We start from the raw sequence: 14,843 nt of genomic DNA on the forward strand, positions 1-14,843 counted from the left end.
CATTTTCCCGTCAGCTTTTGAGGGGGGACTGCCCCTGCTCCCACGCCCACCCAATGAACACTTCAGTGTAGCAATCCTTACAATAACACACAAATACTCTCCAGATCCCCTAAACACGTCTTCTCTCCTCGTCTTGTCTCGGCCCATTTACTCCTCCCTTCATTGAGTCCATTAGGCCCCTTCTTTTATTTTTTACGCACTCCCCCCTATAGTGACATCATGGCATGGATATACTATGTCTGCAACGCTTCACTTTGAAGCACCTGCTCTTCATAACTGCTCACATACACATGGTGCTTGTATAAAGGGCCTCTGTTGTTTATGGTTAACCCTCCAGTTGGGGTTGGAGCTGAACATGTTTACATCCCTAGAAATATTTACAGCTATTAACAACCGCAAGCAGGCAGATTTACACGTTCAAGCTTTAAAGTCATTGGGTGACACTTGTATAGTGACCTTCAGCTGCCCACACGCACTCGATTGTGTGTACTTGGAGGGCGTACGTACGTGAATGGCATACCGAGCTTGAATTTATGCCAAACCGCAAACCATCCTTGTGATGTCCATTTGATGCTTGCACATCTGGCCGTGCTTTTGGAGCATTGTCGTTTTAAACTGAGCAATTTGGGAACCACACTTGAGCACATAGTTGCACCTACATATTGTCGTGTTTAATAATTTGTGAATTTACTGCAAACTCTTTGGCTGCATAAATGCCTCGTTATCATTGCATCCTTGGGAAAGGTACTTTACCCAACATGCGTATGTAAAAGTCGTGTGGGAGTGAGAACTTAAAGCTCAAAAGGGGCATTGGAGAAAATGAGGTGCCTCACTTTTGTCAGTTTGCCCCCTGGGCAGCTTTGGCTACAATAAAGAATTATTGTCACTTAGTGTGGAGTGAATTATACATGCAATGCAAGACATATTGGAGTGCTCTAAAAACACTATATAAATCCAATGTATTATTAATTCATTCATCTTCTATACCTCTTTTCCTGACGAGGGTCGCGGGGGTTGCTGGAGCCAATCCCAGCCAACCACGGCAGTAGTAGGGAGACACCCAGAATTGGTTGCCAGGTAATCGTAGGCCGCAATTAACAGGCAACCACTCGCGCTCACAATCACACCACCACCGAGTGGGAATAAAACCCACCCTGCCCACAAGAACCACTGCACCGTTGGGTGGCTCCAAAGTATTATTATTACTATTAATCAATTTTGACTGGGAGGTTTGGCAGGCCTCTTTCGCAGGCAAGTTTGCATGGGAACTGACCGTCCCAACATGTGTGTGTTGATTGATACGTCGCTTTTGGATCCACATAAGAGTGTCGAAGCAGCGTCCAGCTGTTAGTGACAGCTGTGTGTCTTGAGAAAAGTAAAAGGAAAAATTGAATTCCAAGGACAAAGAGATTGTAGAGCTTTAAAATGTGAATTATACTAACTTAAAGAGTTTTACTTGTAATGTGAACGGGTGTGTGTGCACATATGTTGTCCAGGAGTTACAGTAAAATTTGGTTTAAAATTCCCAAGGGCGGACAGTGACTTATGGATTCTTATTCCATGGCAGATGTTTACCAAAAAAACAGATAGGTAGAATTTCCATGAATTTAGGCAATGAAGGGGATAAAACTTGCTTATGCGGTAAATGCAAGAGTCATATGTACCAGTCAAATAATATATTGTACTTTTGTTACTGTGAGATAGTTAAAAAAGAATATAGTAAAGAGTAAAGGAAAGACTTTGTGCTTTTTAGTAAAGTGCCTAACTGTACCATGTGGTGTTGAAGTTAAAATTATGCCTTGCAAGTAAAGAACGTGGTCTTAATGGTCAAAAATGAAGGCTGTTACTTGATGTTTTGGGGTTGCTTTGCTTGTTCTGTTACTGGATACGTTGACTCCCAATTCTTTTTAATTTTTTTTTTAATTTTTATCACAGATCATCGGTCTTATGCTAGCAAAATGACCCACATTTTCCAAAGGTATATTCATAAATATTTGAATGAAGGTGCTATTCATTTACAGGGTTATTTATAGGGTTTCTATATGGACTGACCAGATTTTTTTGGGAGTGTTTTCCACTGCAAATACGCAATAAAAGAACTAAAACCTTCGCTCATGGTGGGATCTCAAGTGCTGTTCCCAACACATTGAATCTGAATATTTTCCAAATAAAACCTTGACCTGTGTTCAAAATACAGAAACAAAATCTCTGCATTACTAAACAAGCATTTATAAATTTACTGTTCCTGCCAAGTGGGATTCAATGTTAGGGTTTCCCCGATAGTGTATGAAAGGAAATATTTCAGATATGACACTTGTTTAAATGCAATGCAGTGTTTGGGGTTCAAGGAGGGAAAACTTTCTGCTGTTGAAATTCAGGTGAACTATGCTTTAATGTGGTTCGCACACACGTGTTGTTGTAGTTGCTCACATTTTGCGGTGGTGCACTGAAAGCCAAGATGGATTTATACGTGCGGCCCAGAAAATCTATTCCTTATGGTAGAGTGAGTGCTTCCTGGCTGCCAAAAGCAGCGCGCAAACTGAGTGTGTTTGTACTCCCTAGGTGATTCCCCTCTTTTTGTTATTAGCGGCGCTCCCCCTCATATGATATTCAAAATTGCCTCTCTCAGGACCCAATGTTAAAAAGGCGGCTGAGTGATTGTTTTAACAATTTTCTGTTCTTTCAGGTGTGCGCTGGTGCCACGCTGGATTCCAGGGCCGAACAGTGCGCCGCTTTTAACGTCAAGGAGTTTATGGATCGTCTCTACAACTGGGAACCTTTTACTGAGGGTAAGGGAACTGTTGAGACTCTTATTGAAACACCATGTTTAAGTGAGTTAAATGATGAGACATGAAGGCACTAATATAATTAATGTGTTTTTGAAGACTGTGACATCCAGAAAAATACATATAAAAAAATAAGACACAACAGCCCAACGAAAGTATGTATAATTATGAATAATTATGATTAAGTCGCACTTTAATGTAGTGAGTTGCATTTTTGGAGAGACTTTATTTAATCAGAGAAGGACAAACAATTCAACATAATTGTAATATATAGTGAAGTGCTGGGAAAAGATATTTTTTAATGTAACATATTAACAGTTTTTCACATAACTACAACCTAAATGACACAACATAACTTGTTACCCAAACTTAGTATCACTTCTTAACAACTTTGCCAACCTTGGGAGTAAAAGGCCTACCCTTCCACCACTATTAGAATTGGGGTAGACAAAAGGTGGGTAAATAGGGGGATTTAAATGTCACATGGTGCTCTGTAAAATGTAAAATAAATATCATTTAAATTTAAAACTTGAAAAAAAACCATAGTTCTCAGTATTTTCCCGTAAATGTCAAAACAATTTAAGAAATTAATTTAAAAAAAACTTTTCAGGTGGCATCCCCCAGCCAAAATATAAAAATAGTGTGATTTTTAGACAGGAAAATATGGTAAAAGTGTATTTAGAAGAGAGTAAAGAGTGTCAGTCTGTTTTCCACCCTTTGGATGGGGTAGGTGGGGGCGACAAGAAAACCATCCGGGCTCCAACTTCTTTTTATTTTTTTTTCCATTCCTCGCACAAAAAAACGTTTCTCCTTTTCTGTTCCCGTCTCATTTGTCGGACGTCGCCCTTTTGGGCTGCCAAGTTTCTTCTCCCTGCTTTGACTCTGAGATTCCTGCTGAGTGAGATAAAGACGAGGGAGCCAAGGAAAGGGAGGTGATGTGATCAAAGTGTCACATGAAGGCGATCTGGTCCCACTGAGTTTTGGTTTCCAGGGGCTCCAGTTAAAAGTAGGGTGAAACCAAATGTTTAGAATCTAAGGACGGTATTAGAAACTTCCCTTTTGGGAGGTACTGTGAATAAGAAAAGTCCCCACACGCTCATTTATATATCCCTAGGTTTAGATAAGGTAAATCATTTTCAGACTTTTTTTCCATCAATAGCTTGACTTATGTTTGTGCAATTCTCTTGTCAGGTTATTCATCTTTTCAGAGGGGAAATAAAACAAGACAAGTGGACTAATGTTCTTGCATAAGTCTGCACACATTTTCCCACATGTTTGTTAGGTTTTGTTCTGGTCCGACGAAACCAAGGTTGAACTTTTTGGCAATCATCCCAAAAGGCATTTTTAGCTTCAAATACTGCCCTACTTCAATTTAACTTGTTCACATTCAGTGTAGTGTTCAGGTGTGGTAGTTATTAGAAATAAATGGAATGGTAATTTTCCATCATTTACAGCAATGGCTGTCCAATCTATTCTGACTGGGATGGTTTGGTGGCGAATAATTACAGATAATGAGTTTGAATGTGTAATAATGCACAAATGTGAGGTGTAATTAAAGTAATATAATTCACAAATTTTAAGTGATGGCTGTAACAAGGACCCTCTCGCATCTTAAATACTTTGCCAAGTATTTGCTCAATTGTTTTGTAGATAAATTTACTTATTTAAGTCCAAGTAGCTTTCTTCTCCAGAGTAACAATTTCGAACTCTGCTGGTCAATTTTTGCACAAATTTTAGCATCCAAACATCCAGACAATTTACAATTCTCCTCTTCTTCTGTTTTAAAAAGTATGGACGTATAAACCATCCCAAACTGAAAGTGAAAGCATCAAATATTGGTTGAAAGGTTATCCGTCAGTCTTGCACTTGCAGGTGTTGTTTTTCTCTTTGGTTTTCTCCAGGCCCCCCTCCTCCCGTCACTTCCTGTCCCTCCACCGCCTCTCGCTTTCTCTTTTTCTGTTGGAGTTTTGTTTAGATGGACAGATAGCAGGCGGAAGTGTATTTTAGCGCCATGTGTCTGAACACATTGAGCTCAAAGGTGATGGAGACACAGAAGAAGTGGGGAAAAAGACACTTTTTGCTGAAGCTGAAAGTGAAGATAGACAGTAAATATGTAATTTTACTTGCTTTCTTTTTTCCCAAGAACACAAAAAAGAAAAAAAAGTTGAAATAATGTTTAATTAGTAACAACCACGAATGGCCTGCCTTACAAGAAGCAACAAATGAGAAATTATTTTATTTAAAATAACTTAAAACACGATATTTAGATGCAGTTTATGTAACAGTGAAACTTCTTGAGACATTTGCTTTTCAAAGCAACTTTAATCCAAATATTCTTTAGCATTTTCCCCTGACACTTGACACTAAAGTGATATTTACCTTTTACAAGTTTTATAGCAGTTGTGCAATCAATTTCCCGACAAACCGTAAACACTGTAATTATCCAGTCAGTTTTTTGACTTGTATACGACTTCCTGACCACTTCTCACTCCAAACACATGCTTCAATGTTCCTAGTATATTAGCCATTCCAGTCAACAGCACTTTCACCATATTATGGACTCTCTATGGAGCCTTAATGTTGAAAAATCGTAAATTTCTTGACTTTACGCATGCGACACCTGAGCAGGTGTGTGTTTGTGTGTGTTTTTACTACTGCGCCGAATGCCCGAGGAAAAGTTGAGAATTTGGAATTTGAACCTCTTGACCTGGAGGCCCTATGTCAAAGATATGACATTCTATTCAGACTGAGGATAAAGTGGCACTCATACCATATCGCAAACACATTATGATGGCTCCAACATGTCTCAAGTCAAATATTTAGCAATTTAAACCAGTTCTTTTTTCACGTGTTATTATCTTTAGTGTATGAATGTACTGTGTATTGGCGTAAAATTGCGTGGCAGGACTTGTAGTCATTTAACTGCGAAATTGGATCCAGCGTTGAAAATGTCAATTTCAGGAGGGCAAAAAAAATGTTTGTCCTTTTCACCCGTCTCCCATTCGCTACTTAATCTGCGAGCCTTTTTTCTGCCGCTGTGAGCTCATGTCTATACGTAGCACTATCTCTCATCCACAGACATGCATCGCTGGAGGACTTTAACCCCTATAACACCTTTAGTCGATTGCCTCGAAGAGAATGTCAATCCCTGGAGCCACCAGCTGCCCGTATTAGTCATTTTTCAAATTGCTTTCTTCCTTTTACAAAAGAATGGCTCGGCTAGATTTGGAAATGCGTTCTTTCCGAGAATAAGATCAGCCAGGAGTGGAATCGAAGCTATGACGTTGTTACCCTCCAAGGCAGGGATCCTCAATTAAAACTTGGAGAGTTACAGGGTCGTACTTCAACATTTTGGGGAAATTAAGTGCCCTTTTTAAAGCCATAACAGATTTGGCTTGGAAAATAATTACTGTAATTTTTAAACTATAAATGGCACAAATTAAAGAATGCACAATGAAATGGAATGTGTACATGTGTGTATATGTAGGTATATGTAGGTATATGTAGGTATATGTAGGTATATGTAGGTGTATGTAGGTGTATGTAGGTGTATGTAGGTGTATGTAGGTGTATGTAGGTATATGTGTATGTATATATGTAAATATATGTATGTGTATGTTTATATATGTATAGAAAAAAATACACAGACCCAGCCAAACTATCCCAAAAAAAAGTGGGATTTATTATAATATTCTGGAGAATACGTTATATATGTGACACATGGGCTAGAAGTAGGAATTTAATTTACTTGATGTTTTGTGTTGTAGTTGGTCCAGAGAAGCAGTGCGAGCTGACGTGCCGTCCGGTCGGATATCGATTCTACGTTCGCCAGGCCGAGCGTGTGCGAGATGGGACGCCTTGCTTCAATGTCACTTCTAACGATGTGTGCGTGGAAGGCCGATGTCTGGTGAGTGGATTCAAACTCTCTGCTTCTGGTGTCTGGATAGCTTTTATTAGTTTAAGTTTTTTTCCAGTGCTATTTTTAAAACGATCCATCATCCACATCCTATCTATTTTATATTCCCTTGTGATTTCATTTAATAGCTGAAATTAATTAAAATAGATGTCCAATCCATTTCAACTGACAGGGGAAACAATAGAAAAACTTTCTTTTGGTTATTACTGTAAATATTTTCTAATCTCTAGAGTGCCATATTAAAGCCGATTTATTATATTTGTAATTAATCACAAGGGGATATTGGCAACATCTGCTTTAATGATGAAATCACACACTTTTATCCACATTATTCTTAATCATGGTCCAACTTTTTTCAGCGTAAAGCTTTTCTTCCAATGCTTGGTACAAGTATATAACGGGAAATGATTGACACTCATTCACAATTCATGTATACTAACAAAGAATAAATGATGACCAATGATTTTTTCCAAATATAAAAGTTCATACAGGAGTAACATAAAAAAAAAAACATTTTTTTAGTTTGAATGCAACCTAACATGAAGCTATTTCCTCATTTCCGAAACATTTGTTGACATATCTCCTGAATACGCCGAGACCTCGCCCTGCTTGACGAAATGCAACTTCTACAACCTGAAAAAAATCTCATGCATGACTTTGCGTGTGCATGTTCTCGCATCTCACCCACTTTTTATGGCTTTCCCTTTGCCTCCACTCTAGCTAACCCTCTGTATCTGACAGCATTATGACTTGTCTGATTTACACAAACATCTGCGAAGTAAACACTGACAATAGAAGTGAAATGTTTACAGGATCGGAATGTCCATTTGTCTTCATCCCTCTCCTTCTTTTTCTTTCTCCTTTTGTCTTATAAGACGGAGGGTTGCGATGGCATTCTTGGCTCCGGCTCGGCGCTGGACAAATGCGGCGTTTGCGGCGGGCGGGATTCCTCCTGTCAAAAGGTGACGGGCAGCTTCCAAAATGTCACCGTTCCCCTCGGCTACCACAAAATCTTGGACATCCCAGCCGGGGCCACCTTCATCAACATCACCGAGAGACGGGCTAGTCCGAATTATCTGGGTAAGCAGTCCGGACCCCCTCAAGGGTTGTTGGCTACTTTTAAATGCAGATTATAAATGTTGTGGCTTAACAGATAAAGCTCACATTGTTTGGACCCCAAATCAGGGTGTGTAAGGGGGGCTTGCCCTCAAGTGTACCTTCAATAAAAATACTTTACCGGTTTTAACACACCTTTTTTTGCCCCACAGCCATGAGGAGCGGAACGGGGGCTTCGGTGGTAAACGGGCGCTGGGCCGTCGACCCTCCGGGGGAATACCAAGCGGGCGGGACGACCTTCACCTACACCCGACCGAGAGCACAGGCGGAAGGGGAGGAAGAGAGAGGGGAGTCCCTCAGGGCCCCCGGACCCACCAGCACACAGCTGCAACTCTATGTGAGTACGCAGGGTCCAAATGGAAAAAAATGGTCGAGGCTATTTGACATGATAAAATAACACGCATGGCCACGGGCTAAGCTTTCCCTCCTGTGTATCAAGATCTTTGCGATAGACAACATTGTGGAAGCATTACAGCGGGATTACGGCAGCGATCTTTAAACTCGGTCCTACGGATCAGCTAATAACAAAGCCTACCTCGGGCTAAGATTTTATTAAAGAGAGGGGACTCATCAGCAGATTTTCCTCGCAGTGACCTGAGGGCAAAAAGCCGTCAAAATGGCAAACAATAGCATGTATTTCCTTTTAAACTCTCCTCTCTGGGGTAAGTAACTCCACTTAATTGACTCACTAATCTCACAGCGCAAAGAGAAGAAAAAGCATGGTCATATTTACAGTAAAATACTGCTATTGTCGTCAGTTGAAAGCTGAGATCTTCTTGTTTCTTTCCTCAAAAAATATAATGCTGAAATTCTCACGGTATTTGTTATTAGCTCATATTTAATCATAAGATGAGGTCATATATCTCCCCCACGAGTGCATGTTTTAGAAAGACTTTGTGCAAAAAAAAGCCTTAAAGCGTATGATGCAAACACAGTGAGTCGCTGCTGTGAATTTAAGAGTAAAACACTTTCCAGATGGATGAAAATGAAGCATCTCTGTAGGAGGGGCCACTTGGAAATAATACAAGTCCAAATGAAAATTAGTGCCGTCTGATTAGGATAGTACATCCTTTGGGAGGGTGCATGACTGCTGCATGCCAACATCAATCTTTTATAAATGCCTACATGAACATACATGACATTGATGGGTTTTTAAATACAAAAATAGGGAATATTAAAAAGTCAGATACATGGGGAGGAGGACCCAAAAATCCAATTGTTGTTAAGATAAGTGAAATAGATTTAAAAGGCTTGGATCACAATAATGATTTTTAATAAATATATATGTGTAGTTATTTATTTTATAGGAAACTTTTATTTTATTTTTCGCCTGTTTTTTTTTTTTTTACCTGACCTTGAGTAAACCAAAATTGTGTCCTAGAAATAGATAAAAATGTCACAAAATATCATATTTTCAGGAAATACATTTTATAAGAATAATGTCATTGTTCTTTTCTTTTTTGGTGGGAATAAATGGCCTTTATAAACAAACAAAAAAATCAAACAAGTACCAAACAAGTAAATGAATCGTCACCCATGAATATTAATGCAATTTTTGCAGTGTGACTTTACAATGATTTTCTGATTTTGATTAACGGAATGGGAATTGCTTCTTTACTTTTACAAGGTCTACTTGATCCAACTCCCAAAAATCATTTGTAGTAAAAAGCTCTCTTGGCAACAGCGGAAAAAAACAAAGAGGGAAACTAATCTTCAGGGTCATGAAAGTAAAATATCCAAACAAACGTTGACTTAATCCCCCACGAAGCCCAGCATGGGTTCCTCCTTCCCTTTACACTGCGCATAACACATGAAGGCAATATGGTGGATCCCTTTCTCACTGTTCCCTTGTGTGTCTTATTTGCGCAGATCATCTTCCACCAGCAGAACCCGGGAATCGACTACGAGTTCTACGTCCCCGTTGAGAAGAAGGAAGCAGAGACGCCCAAGGACAGAGAACCGGCGAGGGCATCCCTTCGCAGTCAGTAGGAACACAAACAACATCATTAAATGGCATATTTTATTCCAGTTAAAGTATAATACATAAAAATTAAGATGCAGTGATAATTCAGGTGTTGGACATTTTTAGCTTCACTTTTTCAATGAAAAGGCTTTTCTTTAAAACCATTGCACTTTAATATAAATAGTCCCTTCTTAGTTTGTATTCTTAAAGAAAAGTGGTATACTCTTTAGCAAAGTTCCCTCTAAGCTGCGCAATTGCGCACTACTCTCGTCTTCTCTGCGCAGCAGCAATCATATGGCGCGCAGTAAATAAAATCCAAACTTTTATTTTTATTTTTTAGCCCTTTCCTCATGATGCCGCCGTTTACTCGGCAGCCAGCGGTAGTAGCTCTGTCCACTCTTATGTTTTTCGTGTCTTACAGCATGTTTTACATGAAAATTAGAGAGAACATTGACATGCACCTGTTTATGGCAGGTGTGATACTGGTGTGCCCATAGCGAGCAAAAATTATAGGGAACATTGCTCTTTAATATCATGTTTTTAGCATTACAAGTACGACAAACAATTCCCTCTAAAAAAAACGAATATTTTTGGTTTTTCTGCAAAATTTTTACACTAAATACAAATTAATTAGTCCTCCCAAAATATGTATTTTGTGGAGAAAGGACGTGGCATAAAAAAATGCTACTAGAAAAAAATTTAATTGTCTTGACAATGACTAAATAAATTCCTATGACTCATGAAAATGGTGTATGAACCACCTCTTCGGGGAAAGATCGATATGCTTAGAGGTTGGGTTAGGTATTACTATGGGCCAAGTAGGAGGGCTCATCACGTGTGTGCATGAGCTCCTACACGGAAGGCAGGCGTCATGCGACAGTGACTTCATCATGATGTGATCAACACTGGTTTCCATAACATGGCATTCCTGCCTTGTCTCATTCTTCCAGATGCTTCTTAATGTCCTTCCTATTTGTTCTCCTTCCCCCAGGTCCTCTGACTGTGTCAATAGAAGAGCCTCCTCCTGCCGCTCCTCCTCTTCCCATCCCTTCTTTTCACTCCTCCTCCTCCTCTTCTTCTTCGAACGTATACGTTCCCCCGTCGTCTGACCGCTGGACCGGCGAAAGGTCGCGACCCCGGGCCTCGGCGCCCAATCGCAATGCCCGGATCCCGCCTCGCACCGACTTGCCGTTGGACACTCAGCCGCCATTTGTATGGAGGAGAGGCGCTCTGTCACAGTGTTCCGTTTCCTGTGGTAAAGGTCAGTTGACATGCTTCCATCAGAACCAAAGCAAGTACATGCACACCCACTTGAGAAGGTTTTGAGACACTTTCTCAGCCGGTTGAATGATGAAGTGTCTTAAAACTTTTGACCGGGGTTAGTTCATTCATTTTTTCCCTACAGCTTATCCTCACACGGAAAATTGTGTTTACACATAAGTGAATCTTACTTTAAAACACTACAAAAATCTATATTTCTGGGTGTGATCCATTTTGCCATAGATAGCTCCTTTAAACAATGTGATTTGTCGCCCTCTCACGGATGTTGTTTGCAAGTACGACATGACTAAACGTTCCCCTCCAATCAATTGCAGGTCATCAATTTCGTGAGATCATCTGCATTGATCGCCACACAGATGAGGAAGTTCCCGAGAGGAAATGCGACTCTGCCGCAAAACCAGTGCCTGAGGAGGAGCCTTGCAACGTACACGCTTGTCCACCATTGTGAGGAGATACACATCCCAACACCAATTTACTACCCCAAATATTTTTTGGGGAATAGTACAGATTTATTTACAAAAATAAGGACATATTATTTCCATTATGTTGTGTTGCAACATGGTATGTTATAATAATACTCCAACATTGTACGAATTATGATACATCAGGCAAGAAATAATAATATTGACAATTATATAGGATCCCAAATATATATATAATAGGAAAATATGAATTATAATCATAATTTTGTATTTTGTTTAAAGATATATCAACCATAAAAACACAAAATACAGCATATAAATGGATAAAATAATGCATACTCAATATTTTTTATCTATGAAATACGATATGATAACAGTACATGTTTTATTATATCGAAAAAAAAATATTTCTTGACAAAAAACTCCACCAAAATGAAAAAAAACTATACATTTTATATCTCAAAGTTTTTTCAGCATTTCAAACACTGAACTGAAGTGCATATTGACAATTGCAATAATTCCTTGTGTCCCCTGGCTTTAGCTGGGAGGCAAGCGCTTGGTCGGAGTGCAGCGTCTCCTGCGGGCCTGGCTTGCAGCAGCGACAGCTCCAGTGCAGACAGAGTTTTGGCAACCGCTCCACCATGGTCCACCCCCAGCGCTGCGCCAACCTCAGCCCGCCAGAGTCCACACAGGCCTGCCAGCTCCAGCTGTGCTCCCACTGGGAGGTCGGCCCCGACTGGAGCACGGTAAGAAATAATGTTTGTGTGTCCCCGATTACTTTGGATTCTGGCATTCCGCCCTTTAAAGGAAAATGTCCCCGTTTGACTTGAATTTCATTCCTGCGGTACTTTATCAGACTAACAGTTCTTTGGGGATCTTAAGTGGTTCTTTAAATGTATCAAATGGACCATGAAAATCTCAGCCTAAGATAAGATAAAAACTATTTTGATCCAACTCTAGGAGAATGTATTTGTTCCAGTTGTAACATAAGGACAAATGCAAGAAAGCAAACTTTTTATACTGATTACTTTTTGCAAGTAGGTACCATCATCATTTCAGATGTTAAATACATTGTGTTCTTGTAAAACAACACATTTTTGGGGTCCTTATATGTACTATATTGACTATTGTTATTAGCCACTGTAACATTATTGACAGTTTTAACACTGTACCAAAAGATAAGAGGGAAAAAACATAAATGATCCTGTATATTCTTAAAAATTAAATATAAATGAATTACATGGGCAGTAAGGCTTTTGTAAGTGAGCCATTACCCTCGATATATTGCAGTTTATTAAAGTGTTGGCATATTACTGCGTACTGAGCAATACACTAATATGAACATTTCCAGGAAATAATCTATGAAAATATGTCATCAAAAATAACTACCACAAACTATAAAAGTACAGTGTATGATATTGTACATGTTAGTATAGATCATGATAAAATTATTTCACTAAAGCAGCAATGACAATGGAATAAAATGTATATTTTATTCCAAGTAGTAGTCTAAATCTTGCATGAGTATTATCATGACATTTTAGGTTGATTGGGATGAATCCCATGTTTCTACAACTAAGAAAATATATATTTTTACAGGTAGTCCATTCTAACAGTTGCCCTCTGTCATGTTTAGTTGAATCAATTCCCTAAATTATATTTAATTATGGTTCCACTTAAATACAGTCCACTAACTTGACCCAGTAAAGCAGAAGTACATCGCGTTTATTCATGGCATGTGTATGTACAGTGTTCCGTGGACTGCGGCGTGGGAAAGAAAACCAGGAGCGTGCGTTGTGTGAGCGATCAAGGCAGCGTGGTCAACGACGTAGAATGCAGCTCTAGAGTTCGCCCGGTGGGCAGCGAAGAGTGCAACATGGGTCCTTGTGTGACCAACTGGTACTCATCCGCCTGGTCCAGCACTGTGAGTGTATTGCCCGTATCGGACGCCGGGACCAATCACCCTCTAGTTGCCCGTAAATCGCTCTCAACTCTACTTTTTTTTTTGTCCAAGTGCTCGGCACAATGTGGCCCCGGCGTGCAGAAGAGGGACGTGGTCTGCCTGACCCGCGGAGGGGTCCGCGAGGGTGAGGGAGCTGGGGATTGTGTTGGCGAGAGACCGGCTGAGCTGAAAGCTTGCAATGGGGGTCCCTGTGTTCCCATCACCATGTGGTACAGCAGCCCCTGGATGCAGGTATATATAATATTCCATTTTTATAGATGTAAAACAATGGTTATTTTAGCTTTTTTTATATATTTTTAGATTTTAAAAAAATATTTTTGAACTAAAAACCTAAAAAAGTGATTAAAATATTACAATTATTGATTTAAAAGGAGGAAAATCAGGAAATGTAATATACATCTATACTCTTCATTTTAATTTGATCCTAAAGTAGAATGTCGGCACTCATGATTTACTTTCTCGGGCCGCACAAAATGATGCGGTGGGCCAGATTTGGCCCCCGGGCCGCCACTTTGACACCAGTGTATTAAAGATTATAAATTGTAACTTTCGAGGAAGGGTGTCAAACGTACGGCCCGTGGGCCAGGTCTGGCCCACAGAGTTGTTCAGTCTGACAAGCACTTCATAGTGCGTTCATTCTTTATACTAATCTCCAATGCACACTTGAAGTATGTCCTGCATTCATAATACACAATGCATATTGTGTATATGGCAACATGACAAAATGATGTTTACTGTTGCAGTGCAATGTTCCGTGCGGGAACGGCACACAGCGGAGAGACATCATTTGCGTCCAGAAGATGGGCAACGATTTTACAGTTGTGCCCTCATCCGAATGCGGACAAGTGGATAAACCGGCGGCCGTGCAGGAGTGCAAGATGGGCGACTGTCATCCACAGTGGTTCACAACGGAGTGGAGTGCGGTAAGAGGGCGTGGCTATGTTGTGAAGTGATTTAAAAGTTAAAATACTATTAACAACCGCATTGGTTTTTTTTGTTATTGTTGGTTTTAGTGCTCACGCTCTTGCGGAAAAGGCCTACAGATGAGGGAGGTCCGGTGTCTGACAACAGACAAAAAGCACAGCCAACTCTGCGATGTCAACATCAAACCGGACCAGGAGCAAATATGCAACCCCATACCGTGCAGTCCACAAGTCACAGGTTCTTTTACACTCACACTACACACACTTTCACATATTTGTTATGATTATTTTGTGGATTTAGCAAAATGTCTTTCGATTCATATCAATTCAGGCCACGTTTACATGACAACGTCCTTATGCCAAAATGCAAAAGTGGCGTGTCAAGGAAAACATGAATTATGTCATGAAAAATCTAAATTTTCAGGTGCTAATCTGTTTGCTATTGTCGGAATTATTCTTAAACATTGTCATTT

At 39.9% G+C, this 14,843-nt stretch overlaps 1 protein-coding gene across 2 annotated transcripts in view; it reads left to right on the forward strand.

Moving 5' to 3' along the window:
- Positions 1-14,843, forward strand: part of adamtsl4 (ADAMTS-like 4) — a 45,381-nt gene that overhangs the window by 28,874 nt on the left and 1,664 nt on the right. For both annotated transcript variants that reach the window (XM_077721276.1, XM_077721275.1), the window contains exons 5-16: positions 2,687-2,789; positions 6,554-6,693; positions 7,578-7,782; positions 7,971-8,155; positions 9,688-9,799; positions 10,773-11,042; positions 11,377-11,506; positions 12,026-12,230; positions 13,235-13,408; positions 13,499-13,678; positions 14,191-14,370; positions 14,461-14,608. In XM_077721276.1, coding sequence (XP_077577402.1) covers positions 2,687-2,789; positions 6,554-6,693; positions 7,578-7,782; positions 7,971-8,155; positions 9,688-9,799; positions 10,773-11,042; positions 11,377-11,506; positions 12,026-12,230; positions 13,235-13,408; positions 13,499-13,678; positions 14,191-14,370; positions 14,461-14,608 — 2,032 coding nt within the window. The remainder of the gene's footprint in view (positions 1-2,686; positions 2,790-6,553; positions 6,694-7,577; positions 7,783-7,970; positions 8,156-9,687; positions 9,800-10,772; positions 11,043-11,376; positions 11,507-12,025; positions 12,231-13,234; positions 13,409-13,498; positions 13,679-14,190; positions 14,371-14,460; positions 14,609-14,843) is intronic.

Source organism: Stigmatopora nigra, chromosome 7, assembly GCF_051989575.1.
Source record: "Stigmatopora nigra isolate UIUO_SnigA chromosome 7, RoL_Snig_1.1, whole genome shotgun sequence".
In the NCBI taxonomy this organism is placed as follows: domain Eukaryota; kingdom Metazoa; phylum Chordata; class Actinopteri; order Syngnathiformes; family Syngnathidae; genus Stigmatopora; species Stigmatopora nigra.